Source organism: Neoarius graeffei, chromosome 2 (assembly GCF_027579695.1).
Source record: "Neoarius graeffei isolate fNeoGra1 chromosome 2, fNeoGra1.pri, whole genome shotgun sequence".
NCBI lineage: Eukaryota > Metazoa > Chordata > Actinopteri > Siluriformes > Ariidae > Neoarius > Neoarius graeffei.
This window is the reverse complement of record NC_083570.1, coordinates 28,570,246-28,586,399: the sequence shown is the minus strand read 5'-3', so window position 1 is coordinate 28,586,399 and position 16,154 is coordinate 28,570,246. Positions and strand designations below refer to the sequence as shown.

At 41.5% G+C, this 16,154-nt stretch overlaps 1 protein-coding gene across 3 annotated transcripts in view; it reads right to left on the bottom strand.

The window, feature by feature from the left end:
• The window catches only part of fig4a (FIG4 phosphoinositide 5-phosphatase a), a 111,463-nt gene that overhangs the window by 30,174 nt on the left and 65,135 nt on the right, over positions 1-16,154 (bottom strand). For all 3 annotated transcript variants that reach the window (XM_060914056.1, XM_060914057.1, XM_060914059.1), the window contains exons 17-20: positions 12,162-12,300; positions 10,332-10,390; positions 9,855-10,002; positions 9,647-9,730 (exon numbers count right to left, since the gene is read on the bottom strand). In XM_060914056.1, the coding sequence (XP_060770039.1) occupies positions 9,647-9,730; positions 9,855-10,002; positions 10,332-10,390; positions 12,162-12,300 (430 nt within the window). The remainder of the gene's footprint in view (positions 1-9,646; positions 9,731-9,854; positions 10,003-10,331; positions 10,391-12,161; positions 12,301-16,154) is intronic.

Genomic DNA, 16,154 nt, shown 5'->3' with positions numbered 1-16,154 from the left:
ACTCCCGAAGCACCCCCCACAGAATACCACGGGGGACACGGTCGAATGCCTTCTCCAGATCCACAAAGCACATGTGGACTGGTTGGGCAAACTCCCATGAACCCTCGAGCACCCTATGAAGGGTATAGAGCTGGTCCAGTGTTCCGCGACCAGGACGAAAACCGCATTGTTCCTCCTGGATCCGAGGTTCGACTATTGGTCGAATTCTCCTCTCCAGTACCCTGGAGTAAACTTTCCCTGGGAGGCTGAGAAGTGTGATTCCCCTATAATTGGAGCACACTCTCCAGTCCCCTTTCTTAAAAAGAGGGACCACCACCCCAGTCTGCCACTCCAGAGGCACTGTCCCCGACCGCCACGCGATGTTGCAGAGGCGTGTCAACCAAGACAGCCCCACAACATCCAGAGACTTGAGATACTCAGGGCGGATCTCATCCACCCCCGGTGCCTTGCCACCGAGGAGCTTGCAAACCACCTCAGTGACTTCGGCTTGGGTAATGGACGAGTCCACCTCTGAGTCATCAGCCTCAGTCTCCTCAGTGGAAGACATGACGGTGGGATTGAGGAGATCCTCAAAGTATTCCTTCCACCGCCCGACAATGTCCCCAGTCGAGGTCAACAGCTCCCCACCCGCACTGTAAACAGTGTTGGCAGAGTACTGCTTCCCCCTCCTGAGGCGCCGGACGGTTTGCCAGAATTTCTTCGAGGCCGACCGATAGTCCTTCTCCATGGCCTCCCCGAACTCCTCCCAGTTCCGAGTTTTTGCCTCCGCAACTGCCCGAGCTGCAGCACGCCTGGCCTGCCGATACCCGTCGGCTGCCTCAGGAGTCCCGGAGGTCAACATGGCCCGATAGGACTCCTTCTTCAGCTTGACGGCATCCCTTACTTCCGGTGTCCACCACCGGGTTCGGGGATTGCCGCCACGACAGGCACCGGAGACCTTGCGGCCACAGCTCCGAACAGCTGCATCCACAATGGAGGTAGAGAACATGGTCCACTCAGACTCAATGTCCCCCGCCTCCCTCGGAAGCTGGGAAAAGCTCTCCCGGAGGTGGGAGTTAAAGACCTCCCCAACAGAGTGCTCGGCCAGACGTTCCCAGCAGACCCTCACCATACGTTTGGGCCTGCCAGGTCTGTCCAGCTTCCTCCTCCGCCAGCGGATCCAACTCACCACCAGGTGGTGATCAGTTGACAACTCAGCCCCTCTCTTCACCCGAGTGTCCAAGACATAGGGTCGGAGATCAGATGACACGACTACAAAGTCGATCATCGACCTCCGACCTAAGGTGTCCTGGTGCCACGTGCACTTATGGACACCCCTATGCTCGAACATGGTGTTCGTTATGGACAAACTGTGACTAGCACAGAAGTCCAATAACAAAACACCACTCGGGTTCAGATCGGGGAGGCCGTTCCTCCCAACCACGCCCCTCCAGGTGTCACTGTCGTCGCCCACGTGAGCATTGAAGTCCCCCAGTAGCACAATGGAGTCCCCAGTCTGAGCACCCCTCAGTACCTCTCCCAGGGACTCCAAGAAGGCCGGATACTCTATACTGCTATTTGGCCCGTAGGCACAAACAACAGCAAGAGCCCTCTCCCCAATCCAGAGGCGCAGAGAGGCGACCCTCTCGTTCACTGGGGTAAACTCCAACACATGGCGGCTGAGCTGGGGAGCTATAAGGAAGCCCACACCAGCCCGCCGCCGCTCACCACGGGCGACTCCAGAGAAGTGGAAAGTCCAGCCCCTCTCGAGGAGCTGGGTTCCAGAGCCCAAGCTGTGCGTGGAGGTGAGCCCGACTATCTCTAGCCGGTACCTCTCAACCTCCCGCACAAGCTCAGGCTCCTTCCCCCCCAGCGAAGTGACATTCCATGTCCCAACAGCCAGCCGCTGTGTCCGGGGATCAGGTCGTCGAGGCCCCTGCCTTCGACTGCCACCCAATCCACACTGCACCAAACCCCTACTGCTTATTATCAATTTTATCATTTTATTAAAAGACACCAGCCTGAGAAATTACAACCCCAATTCCAAATAAAAATGTACAGATTTTGGAGCATCCAGATGACGTTTATTTCCAGGAAGGCTTTGCTTATTTCAGCAAGACAATGCCAAAGCACATTCTGCATGTATTACAACGGCATGACTCCATAGTAAAAGAATCCAGGTGCTAAACTGGCCTGCCTGCAGTCCAGTCCTGTTTCACATTGAAAAGGTTTGGTGTATTATGACAAAGGAGACCCAGAACTGTTGAGCAACTCAAATTGTATATCAGGCAAGAATGAGACAACATTTCATTTTCAAAACTACAATAATTGGTCTCCTCAGTTCCCAAACATTTACAAAGGGTTGTTAAAAGTAGGGTTGATGCAACACAGTGGTAAACATGCTCCTGTCCCAGCTTTTTTTGAAACACATTGCTGGCATTAATTTCAAAAGGACCATATATTTAAAAAAAAAAAAAAAACAATAAAATCTCAGTTTCAACATGACATGTTATCTTTGCACTAATTTCAATGAAATATATGGTTTCCATGATTTGCAAATCATCACATTCTGTTTTTGTTTACATTTTACAGTGTCTCACCTTTTTTTTTTTGAATTGGGGTTGTATCCAAACTGACAAAGCGTTTTTCATTTGTTTCTGTTGCAAACTATTTATATACTATTCAAAAAAAGTAGGGGATATTTTATTTTGAGATCCATATTTTCACATATACAAAGGGATACGAAAGCATGTTGTATAGTTCCTTACTGAGGAAGCATTTCCAAAGAAATTCATCATCCAAACACATCAATGACACTCTCATGATCAGCACGGGATGCTACTGATGATCAAGGGGGTCGTGCCACAAATTTGCATGACTCTGAATTGGAAGGTTAGAGCCACTCCAAAGGAAGATTTTGAAGAGAAAGCATCAGATTATCAGTGGTTGAAGTCGTTAATTAAACAGAGACCATGCGCCGTCTAACACAGGATGAGAGGTTACGTGCCCTTGGCATGCTACAGGTTGGCACAAGACAGGTCGTTGTGGCAAGAGCATTGAATGTTTCCCAGTCTGTCATCAGCAGATTATGGTCCAGACATCGTGCTACAGGGTCTGTTCAGGATAGACCAAGATCCGGTCGACCAAGGGCAACAACTCAGGCTCAGGACAGATTCATTCGCACTATTGCCTTGAGAAATCGTATGGTAACAGCAAATCAGATAAGGTCTCAACTTCGAAGGGATACTGGCTTGGTAGTGAGTGGCCAGACCATCAGGAATCGACTGCACAGATTTCACTTACACGCCCGACGTCCTCGTGTCATTCCCTGTTTGAGGGATCGTCACATTAGGGCCAGACTCCAATGGTGTCGTCATCATCAACGCTGGGATAATCGCCGATGGAACCACGTAATGTTCTCAGATGAGTCGAGGTTCACTGTGGACTTCCTGGACAGACGCAGGAGGGTTTGGTGCCGACGTAACGAACGTTTCCATGACGTTAACGTCATTAGACATGATCCGTATGGGGGTGGCTCTGTAATGGTGTGGGGAGGCATCACTGCTGCCGGCAGAACAGACTTGCATGTTGTTGCTGGACGTGTCACAGGCCAGTACTACCGGGACAACATCTTGGCACCCCATGTTGTGCCGTTTGCAAGTCGTTATGGCCGCCGTTTCATTTTCCAAGATGACAATGCCAGATGTCATAGGGCCAGGATCATTACAGATTACCTCCAGCAGCAGAATATCACCAGATTACCATGGCCAGCACTCAGTCCGGACCTTTCCCCCATCGAGCATGTCCGGGACATGCTTGGACAGCGGCTACGCCAACGTCAACAACCTCCTGCCAATGTCCAAGAACTTGCTGCAGCATTGCAACAGGAATGGAATAACATTCCCCAAAATGACCTGGGACGTCTCGTTAGGAGTATGCCACGCCGAGGGTTCAAAATGATTCGGTTTCAAAATGGTGGTAAATTTGCTGTGTGACCCTGTGTTTGTGTTGACCCTTATTCTGGAGAATCTGTCCTTTACTGACTGTACACAGGGTTTTGAATAAATTGACACATGTTTCCTTAATGTTTTTCTGTCATTTGTTTCCTTCCTGACCTCATGATCTGCATTTCATTCTACTTGTAAATCCAATATCCCCTACTTTTTTTGAATAGTATATAATCTGGGTAACATTTTTAATAGAAGTATGTGCATTTCCTCAGACTATAGAAGACAGAGTACTAGATATGACAAGGGAAATAGTATTTTGTAACCCTTGAAGCCCACAGAAGTGATAACATCAGCACATCACCATACTCCAATGGAATCCCCCCGCTTTGCATCACTATGCAAATATACTTTATAGGTATAAACCAGTATAATTTAGTATAGAAGGATTTCTGTTAATTTCACAATGATGTGTCTCATTGAAAAAGCATACAACCATTGGATGGATGGATGGATGGATCATCCCTGAGGTGAAATTTGGAAACATTACTGAATTTTCAGTCCCCAATAAACCATAAATACCCTGAGGTACATGCTGAACATACTGCCTGACTATATTAAATATAACCGTGGAGAAGTAGCAATTTATAAATTCACTATTTTGAGTCTGGATCCTCTGAAATTTTCTTCCTTGTGTCATCTCAGGGAGTTTTTCCTTGACATTAACTATTAAAATCACTAACTGAATTAAAGCGCCATTACTAACAGCGCTTTAATAGCTAACTATATGTCTAAAGTTAACTAAGGGAAATACAGGCTTATAGATTTTATTTAACATTAATGAACTCAAAACTTACTCCATTTGCCTTGAGGGAAAACGAGGGCATCAATGCATTTTTCAAGTGAGAAAATGGAATCAAGTAGAGAGACTATTAAAGTGAGATAGAGGAAAGGAGGCTGGGATTCCAGGGAGTGTCAGTTAATATCAGAGTTTATATCAACTGTTAACCATTCTAGATTCTGATGGAGTCATCTGTTGTTTTTATTAAGGGGGACAAAAAAAAAAAGACCCTTCTGGCACATGTTTAGAGTGATAACTTATACCGGAGTACTCCAAAGGTTAATTCTGTGCTCCAACAGAAAAAAGCTAATCGGTTGGCAGGTCTACAATCTCATGGATCACGTAGGAGCGGACAGTGCTTATTCTCATGTGGGCAGAAGTGGTCTCTCCAGTTTAAAGCTTGATGAGCAAGAGCGATATCACATTTCCAAGCCTTTTTTTAAATGAACAAAATCAGCACTGGACAAAGTCATGTGACTTGAAGGAATGACTTCCAGTATTCTTAGGTCTAACCTTGATGTAATACACAAAATTGTGTTTTTAATGTTGGCACTGATTTTTAAATTAAGCTGATTTTCAATATCATCTTTGAGAGTCATAGCATTTTGGTATGATTCAAAGAGGTTTACATGTAATTTTCTCACCTTGATTAGTGTTTCTTTTAGTTCAAGGCTGGTTGTATAAACTTTTAGGTCACCACTGTTAGTAATGGCGCTTTAATAAAAATCCTCCGGCATCTAGAGACCAAGACCCATTTATATAGGAGCTTCTATAGGAGCACCATATAGCTTCTATAGAGTGTGTACTGACCAGCTGCATCTCTGTCTGGTTTGGGGACTGCACAGCCTCAGACTAGAAGATTGTGCAAATAGTGGTGAGGATAGCAGAAAAGATCATCAGGACGTCTCAGCCTTCCATCTAAGACATTGCAGTCGAACGCTTTCTGACCAGGGCTCAGAACATTATAAAAAGACCCCACCTATCTGCATTACAGACGGTTCTCCCTGCTGCCCTCTGGTCAGAGGTTCCGCAGTATCCGGAGCAGAACAACCAGGTTCTGTAACAGTGTCTTCCCCCAAGCCATCAGACTCCTGAACTCTAAATAATCCCCTACCATATATATCTGGACAAGAACCTCACGATCCAAAATATGTGCAATATTCTACATGCTGTTATAAATCCGTCATTGCGCAATATATTTTATTGAAGTTTATTTTTTATTTGAAATGTAAAGTATTTAATCGTATAATTTGACATTTTTGTTTACCGGACTATGTGCAACAGTTATATGCAGCACTTATATAGACGTACGCCAGCGGAACAAATTTTCATTCAAATGTGCATTCTTTTTCTTTCTTTCTTTCTTTCTTTCTTTCTTTCTTATCTATCTATCTATCTACAGTTGTGGTCAGAAGTTTATATACAGTGACATGAATGTCATCTTGGATATGAATGCCATGGCAATATTTGGGCTTTCAGTAATTTCTTTGAACTATTCGTTTTCTGTGGCAGAATGTACAGCATACATCTTTAATTAAAAAAAAACCCACACTAGAATTTGGTGCCCAAGTTTTAATTTTCTTTGGGTTTTCTGAAATCAACACAGGGTCAAAATTATACATACAGTGGTGCTTGAAAGTTTGTGAACCCTTTAGAATTTTCTACATTTCTGCATAAATATGACCTAAAACATCATCAGATTTTCACACAAGTCCTAAAAGTAGATAAAGAGAACCCAGTTAAACAAATGAGACAAAAATATGATACTTGGTCATTTATTTATTGAGGAAAATGATACAATATTACATGTCTGTGAGTGGCAAAAGTATGTGAACCTCTAGGATTAGCAGTTAATTTGAAGGTGAAATTAGAGTCCGGTGTTTTCAATCAATGGGATGACAAATCAGGTGTGAGTGGGCACCCTGTTTTATTTAAAGAACAGGGATCTATCAAAGTCTGATCTTCACAACACATGTTTGTGGAAGTGTATCATGGCACGAACAAAGGAGATTTCTGAGGACCTCAGAAAAAGCGTTGTTGATACTCATCAGGCTGGAAAAGGTTACAAAACCATCTCTAAAGAGTTTGGACTCCATCAATCCACAGATTGTGTACAAATGGAGGAAATTCAAGACCATTGTTACCCTCCCCAGGAGTGGTCGACCAACAAAAATCACTCCAAGAGCAAGGCGTGTAATAGTTGGCGAGGTCACAAAGGACCCCAGGGTAACTTCTAAGCAACTGAAGGCCTCTCTCACAGTGGCTAATGTTAATGTTCATGAGTCCACCATCAGGAGAACACTGAACAACAATGGTGTGCATGACAGGGTTGCAAGGAGAAAGCCACTGCTCTCCAAAAAACTTGCTGCTTGTCTGCAGTTTGCTAAAGATCACATGGACAAGCCAGAAGGCTATTGAAGAGTGTTTTGTGGACGGATGAGACCAAAATAGAACAATTTGGTTTAAATGAGAAGCGTTAAGTTTGGAAAAAGGAAAACACTGCATTCCAGCATAAGAACCTTATCCCATCTGTGAAACATGGTGGTGGTAGTATCGTGTTTTGGGCCTGTTTTGCTGCATCTGGGCCAGGACGGCTTGCCATCATTGATGGAGCAATGAATTCTGAATTATACCAGGGAATTCTAAAGGAAAATGTCAGGACATCTGTCCACGAACTGAATTTCAAGAGAAGGTGGGTCATGCAGCAAGACAACGACCCTAAGCACAGAAATCGTTCTACCAAAGAATGGTTAAAGAAGAATAAAGTTAATGTTTTGGAATGGCCAAGTCAAAGTCCTGACCTTAATCCAATCAAAATGTTGTGGAAGGACCTGAAGTGAGCAGTTCATGTGAGGAAACCCACCAACATCCCAGAGTTGAAGCTGTTCTGTACGGAGGAATGGGTTAAAATTCCTCCAAGCCGGTGTGCAGGACTGATCAACAGATACCAGAAACATTTAGTTGCAGTTATTGCTGCACAAAGGGGTCACACCAGATACTGAAAGCAAAGGTTCACATACTTTTGCCACACAGATATGTAATATTGGATCATTTTCCTCAATAAATAAATGCCCAAGTATAATATTTTTGTCTCATTTGTTTAACTGGGTTCTCTTTATCTACTTTTTGGACTTGTGTGAAAATCTGATGATGTTTTGGGTCATATTTTTGCATAAATATAGAAAATTCTAAAGGGTTCACAAACTTTTAAGCACCACTGTACATGGTCATACATGGTATACATATACTGTATATACAGCACACCTAATATTTGGATAAAATGTCTCTTCACAAGATTTACCTTGACCAAGCATTTCTGTTCACCATGAACAAGCTTCTGGCAGAATTCTGGTTGGATATTTCATGACTCTACATTTTAAAATTGGTAGAGTTCAATTAATTTTTTTTTCTTGGCATGGACCTGACTTATAAGCACGGTCCATATATTTTTAATCGGGTTGAAGTCAGGACTTGTTTTCAGCTTAATGTTAGCCTGCTTTATCCTTCACAACCAGGTCTGATACATGTTTGGGTTCATTGTCCTGTTGTAACTTCCAAGTCCCAAGTCATGTTCAAGTTTCTGATGGTTTATGCTGAAGAATCCTGAGGTAGTCGTCCTCCTTCATTATTCCATCCACTTTATGCAATGAACCAGTCCCACTGGCAGCAAAACAGCCCCAGAGCATGATGCTGCTACCACCACCAGCTGGAACAGTGTTCCACTGTACATGGTGACCATTTTGGCCAAACAACTCAATCTTTGTCTCATCTGACCATACAGTGGTCCTCCAAAAGGCTTTTTCTTTGTGTGGTCAGCTTCAAACTTTAGTTAAGCTTGAAGGTGTCAATTTTGGAGCAGGGGGTTATTTCTTGAATAGCAGCCTCTTAGTCCACGGTGATCTGAACTGTAGACAGTGATCCATCAGCTACCAGTTCGTGGCAGGGCTGTGCCATGGTGGTTCCCAGGTTGATCCTGACCATCCAAACCAATTTCCTTTCAGCTGAGGGTGACAGTTTGGGTTTTCCTGAAGCAAAGTGACTACACCTCACAATAACTTGCATACAATTGTTTGAACTGATCTTGGAATTTGCAGTTGTTTAGAAATGGCTCCAAGAGACATTCTAGAGTTGTGTACATCTGCGATCCTCTTTCTCAGATCTGCACTGAGCTCCTTGGACTTTCCCATTGTATTGTGTGTTGGTCAATCTAATGAGTACTGTAAACAAACCCTTTTTATGAAGGCACAGGCAAGCTACCAACTGTAGTCAATCATGATCACTAACAGGAAGTTAAGAGACCTCAGCCTTGGCAAGATAAGAGACATTTTGGAAGTTTCAGCACCTCTGAATTAATAATCTAAGTGAGCATATGTAAATTTTTGACCCTCTATGTATAATTTTGACCATGTTGATTTCAGAAAACCCAAAGAAAATTAAAACTTTTGCACCAAATTCTAGTGTTTTTTTAAATTAAAAGGTGTATGCTGTACATTCTGCCACAGAAAAAGAACAGTTCAGAGAAATTACTGAAAGCCCAAATATTGCCATGGCATTCATATCCAATATGACATCACTGCATGTAAACTTCTGACCACAACTCTATCTTAATAGCATCAAGCTTTAGCCCCTTAGACAAAAGTTGTGTTTTATTTTCATTCAGATTTTTTCCTCTCTATATTTCATTGATGCATCACTTTTTAAACCAGTGAAGAGGTTACAGATGCAGAACACCTCAGGACTGGGTGCCTTGTTCAACCACACAGCAGTAGTCAGTGGAAGCAATGCCTGGAGCTATAGACATTCTATAAGCGGTGAACATCACTGCAAAATTCATTTTAATTCAATTAAAAAAAAATTCAACACTGAAGTATATATTCACCCCAGCACTGATTTGCCAGTCTCTTCTGGTTTACGCACGGTGAAAGGGCTAGGATCCAGGCCGACACTCTTTGGCATAAACTCCCTAAGACAAACCAAAGAAAAATCGTTGTAATTGTTGGATGGATAATCTTTATGCTTTAATTGAGTTGTCATTTTCATAAAACAGACAAAGGAAATAAAAGCTAGCGTTCGTTAATTTAACTGACCTTGCCGAGTTGGTCATGGCAATACAGAATGTATCATCAAAAGAAGTGATTTCATAAGGTTTGAAGAACTCCGTGTACATGTCTGTGCTCTCATCATAGCGATTCACTCGTTTCACTACCACCTTCTTCCTGTTCCTCTCACAGGGGACTCAAGAAATAGTTCACAGAAGAAATATTACATTACAATAAACTATATTTTTATTGAAATTCGCAAAAGAATTTAACACCATAGACCATTTAATTCAGCTATGGTGCCATTTCTTGGCAGTAAGTCTGGCTCCTTGTTTTTCTTGGATACAATATCCTCATTACTGTCATTACTGTATTGCTTCTAACATAAAATATATAGAGCATACAAAGTAGTTTAAATTTATCAGTTTTATTTTACCAGACCATTGCATCAGATGGGCAGCTAATGCAAATTATATGATTAACAAGTTAACTCTTTTAACTACATAATGTAAAAAAATCAAATACCTTCATCATAGGGTACAGGAAGGTAGGACAACAAACCGTCTGCCCACCAGTAAGTGTAACTGTGTAAATAAAATAAAGAAACATGTTTTATTGTGTCTAATTGCTATGCGAATAATTCACAACCTAAATTACATTAGAGAATAATTTAAATATTATAACATGATTCCTAAAGAAAAGCCAATATAAAAGTGCCTCAGTAAGGTGTTTGAGTCACCATGAGCCACCAGAACAGCTTCAGTACAACTTCTGGAACTGTACTGGAGTGATGCACACTATTCTTCCAGTTTTTCACTCTAAAATGTGCCATAGATGTTTGACTGCATTCAAATCTGGTGACTGTGAAGGTCTTAGGACTTGCATCATTTTTATACTCAAGTCCGCCAACATGCCCTGAGGATGGGGGCAGAGTCAGAGTGAAAAAACCACACACACAGACAGAACTGTTTCATCAGTCAGAAAAAAAGTTCTACTGATTTGCAGTGTTTCTTCTTTGTGGAAAAGTGGATCCAAACTCTGCCAGAAAATAGCTTTCTACAGCATAACAGTGCCACTGGCTTTTCCTTTCATTTCTCACCATTCTGCAGAACATGATAATACCCTTCCTTCTGCCTGTTACTGAACAAAAAAATTGGGCTTTTATTTCATTATATTTGAAGTTTCAGTAATCATGTCAGCACATGTCATGTTACATGAGAAATGGGTTACATTCTTTCCATTCACTTTTTTTTCTTAGTAAAAGATGACCTATATATTTGAGGTTTAACCAATAAGTTTCTCTGTGCACCAAGGTACCATTAAGCAAGCTCTTCAATAAAGAGGCCTACACGGCCAAGTACAGCTTAGATTTGGAGAAATCAAATTGGGTTCTACTGCATAGTAATTAGGAACATGTTAAGCCCTAGAAGTCTACTACTACTACTACTACTCTCTACTACTGTTCGCTAATAAGCCCACCAAAAATGACAGAAAAGCATTTAAAAAAGAAAAGAAAAATTATAGAACCAGCAAAACCAGAGTGTTCACCCTATCATTGGGAGATTGCGAGTTCAAATTCCATGGTACCATGGCATACTCTCACCCCTGTCAATCATTGAGATACTACCTAATCAGTGAGCTCATATATGCGAAAAAAGGTATATAGTGCTTTCCACATGGTGTGTTATGCCACCTTGGCCTTCACCCTTCCCAGCTGGTAGCTGTTGTGAGATAGTGGAACTTTCTACACCATCTCATCCACTAGAATTACTGGCACCATCTAGACAACAGGCCAAAACTTGATATTACAAAATAAGCCCTACACACAAAGTGGTGTGTGAATCAACAAACAGAACATCAACTTAAAAATCTGTCCCATAAGGAGGGTTGCATTAAGCCAAAAGGTTAGCAGGGCTATACTGCTGTGCAAAGGTAAAAGTCAGTAACTGCATTTTTGGTCAAATTGAGTTAACACGTGTTCCATGATCATGACCACCTGCCAGTCAAAACTTCACAAATAGATATTAAACTTTGGGATATAATTCGCTTCTTTGGAAATAATCTCTTTAAAACAGAGCCCTTCAAGACAAAAGTCCATTTTTCTCAGTGTGCACATTTTGCAGTTACTGCCTTTTGCCTTTGCACGGCAGCATAACCCTGGACCACAGCCCACCATTTCTTGAAATTGTAGCCTGTTTAAATAAAGTGACAGAATAGATAATGGAACAAATGAAAATCAATCCTAGAGTCCTAAAACTGCACTACTTAAGAAATCAACTCCAAGGAGGATGCCAATATGTTTGAAGTTGAATGAATATGCTTGCTTAAATGTGTCTCACATTAACTCACACACACCTGCGTCTCTCTTGGGGTAGAGCCATGGTGTTGCTCTGGTGGAGGTAAAAGTCCGTAGGCAGTTCCCACAAGTGCGGCTTGGACTCTGAAGGCTGGTACACCTGGAGAAAAAGGTTTATAGCATCCTGTCTGTCTGCATCTTAGAGATAGAAAGAAGTGTGGGGTGGAGGGGTGGAGAGAAAAACGGAGACATGATGATTATAAAGTTGTAAGAAGAGTACGCTCTTTATTGAACATTTTAACTGGAAAACAAGAGATTAAGGTTTTAGTACTAGGAGTAGTAGTATGTGCACCACTGGCTATGGCTCACAGTCCATCATTGTAGAAATCTCTCATGCTTTCTATCACTGTCATTTCTCTGTACAGCCCCATGCAGTGCTAACTGCTTCAGGCTGTAATTAAGAGTTAAATTAGGGTGCATGACAGCAAATAATTTCCTTGTTTCAATGTCTCTCCCTCTCTTTATAGCTCTAATCCCTCAAGGCAACTTCAGCATCATGTATATTCGATAAAGTTGAGATAATCATCAATGCTAAATACATGAACACGTGTGTACATGCACAGCCATAACCATGATCATGCACACTAGCTTAGGAACCAGTGCTGGTCAGATGGACATGTACTGACGCAAATAAACAGACATGTGTTTCTGTCCATACATGATATATCACATGCTGGGGGGATAAGACGTGCAAGATGCAATGTATTCTGACTGAGTAGGCTGCTTGGAAAATGCACAACTTCACAAAGCAGTCATCTATCACTGCTCATGACGGTGAAAAAAAAGATGAGAAATTTTCTATGGATAGCTTTATGTACAAGCTCATTAAAATGACATACAGTGAACTGTATAACCAGTCAATCTCTGCTGCTGCTCGTTTAGTAGGGCCCATTTATATTACACGTGAATCATTCAGACTGAACAAGACAAACATCATTCTAACAAACAAACCCTCACACAGAGATGTCTTGTACTTAGCACAGTGCTATTAGTTTAATAGGAAGGATCTATTTTGGACCAGAAGCACTTCATGAACCTGGATTTATAACTCACTCGATCATTCATGCTTATCATTCTGACAAAACATTGAAAAGACGCAAGGATAAAGGAAAGAAAGACCTTTAGGTGAGTATGGAGACGTCTCAATGTCAGCAGTTCCTGGAGAAAAGTTACTATTTTGGGAATTGGACAATGCACAGAATGCAACCTCTGGGTTGCCAAATCTCTCCATACATTTTGGACAGTAGATATGTTCAAGCAGGAAGTCGCTAGTGTGTAGTAGTCGAACTAAGAACTTGCTGACCATGTCAATTTCTGAATTCTGTATAATGTGGGAGAAACAGTGGGAAAAGTGTATAGTAGATGGTGAGGCCAGTTGTGGACCAGTATGTTCTTTCCAATGATGAGCTGTCTGCAAGGCAAGGCTGGCCATAGATGGGCCCATCTGAGGACGTTCCATGCAAGGTGTGACAGGATGCTCAGCTTCACAGTGCCCCAATGATTGGCGTAATTATTGTCTGAAAGAGCCTTGATGCCAAGAGGGACCACCCTCAATTCCAGCTGGTTGGTGTGCTCCGATTTTACACCAGGGGCTTGTAATGCTTACTTTCCAACTGATAGACTAATAATTCACTTCTGAAAGGTTTGTAATTCCAGAAAGTACGGCAGAACAACCTCTCTCAGTTACATGTCAGGATGAAAGGGTGGCTATCAGTCTAACTGAAAGCAGCTTCTTGAAAACCTCCTGAGAGGCTAAAGTGTAGAACTTGAATTGTGTAAACCTTAAAAAGGATCTGGGTACCAGAGCAACAGGGACATGAAAACAGGCATTATACAGGTCCACCAATGTGAACTAGTCCTGTGGTTCCATGGCAGGAATGACCATACAGAAAGAGAGTGCCTTTAGGAACCAATTCATTCACTCAATCTATACCTGAACAGAAAATGCCTTCTTTCTTCTCAACAAATTTATGTTGGTAGAAGCCTTGATTGACTTGTGTGGTCTATTTTCCAACATGTCCCAGTCTAGAACAACAGACCAACAACTTTGTTGGGGTGAATTAGCAGTCAAGCACACGTTTGGAAAAAAGTAATGAGAGGAAAATAGGTGAAGATTCACTTCTGTTACAATGACAGAAGACACACTATGTAGTCTGGGTGGTCAGATAGGTACAGTAGATTAGTTTTACTGGAGTTGTTTTCAAAACCTGAGAAGACAAGGCACATTTGGTGTCCAGACTATAGCACAGTACTGGTAAAGCTAAATAAGCATGCCATGCTTCAAGTTGGTGCTAGCTTAAAAAGTAAATACAGTAATGGGCTCACTTTATCATGTAAAAACACAATGTTTTAGCCATCACAGAAGCATTCAGTAGACAAATTGCATTTACCTAATGCTCACAGCAATCCATGAACTTTTTTCTAGCTGTCTGTTGCTGTCACTACCATTGTCTTGGAAACAATGCTAATTTCTAGCTTGTAATGACTAGACACAGTAAAAATAAGAGAAAAATCACTAATCACACTAATGCTCTTAGAAATATTAATTTCCTGCTCTCCGAGGACAATTCTCCTAATGTTTCATTATACACCGGTTTCATATTCATAAAAACGCAGTCATGTGCCATGCACTTCCTTTTCCACTAACTGTAGTTCATGCATGCGCTTGTCAAGCAAAGAGATAATATTATATAGTGATCAGTAATTGGGACTTGGAGATGGGGAAAACCTGACTTATCTCAGTTATGTTGTTTTCTAATATCCTCTAATTAGTTAGGATGATAGTCAATGATAATGCCTAGGAAGGAGTTGAAACCTGCTAAAATCTAATTATTACTTATTATATGACTACACCATATGATTTCAATATGGGGTATAAAACAGAGCAAATGAAATTTGCATTAAACTACCGTGTCTCCGAAGACAAGCCGGAAGACTGATATGACAAATTGTTGCTTGGTGAGAACTCTTATTACTTTCTTGATTGGTCTGAAGGGCAAAGCTGTATTTTAATATGGGGGTTTAAAGAGTGCCAAAGAGCTCTGTAACCATGGAGAACAGACATGGGGTTTGTTTCCATGGGAAACAAGAATGGCGCACAATAACCACACAAGGCCATACTTAAGAGGACCAGTCAGATGAGGCAAAATATTACCCACTAACATTGAGTAGGTCCAATAAAACAGGGACAAGCAGAACAGCAACTGTATAATGCCGAGGCTCAAAATTCTGTTTAACTGATCATATGTTTATAAAAAGGTCCTGAGTATTGATTTTAGGTAATAATGAACTCTTTTTAACACTTCTCTGACTGCTGCAAACCTTTGTAAGATATTTATTTAACATGCATTTCATCTGGTGTGTGTGTGTGTGTGTGTGTGTGTGTGTGTGTGTGTGTGTGAGAGAGAGAGTTAGACTTGGACAATATTGATTTTTCCCTGCTCTCAATTAAAATAAAATGGTAATAATATTTCCTGATGATTATACTCTGGGCATGAAGATTCCATAATAATGCACACTAAACAGCAAAAAAACCATATTAGTAAATTTTTTTTAATGTAATCCTTTTTACTTAGTCAATTTCTCAAGAGCATGTGAGATGGTGGAAGGGGATGGAGCTTCCGGGCAGTGTCAGTTAATAGGACACCTGCACAAATCATTTGATATTCATTTGTCGATTGGCTTATCTCCCATTTTTTGACATGGTGTCTTGCAAAAGTATTCATCCCCCTTCGTGTTTGTCCTGTTTTGTTGCATTATAAGATGGAATTAAAATGGATTTTTGGAGGGTTAGCAGCATTTAATTTACACAACATGCCTATAACTTTAAAAGGTGCAAATTGTTTTTTATTGTGACACAAACAATAATTAAGATGGAAAAACAGAAATCTGGAGTGTGCATAGGTATTCACCCCCTTTCATATGAAACCCCTAAATAAGAGCTGGTCACGTCATAAGTCATATAATTCAATTCACTTCATAAGTCATATAAT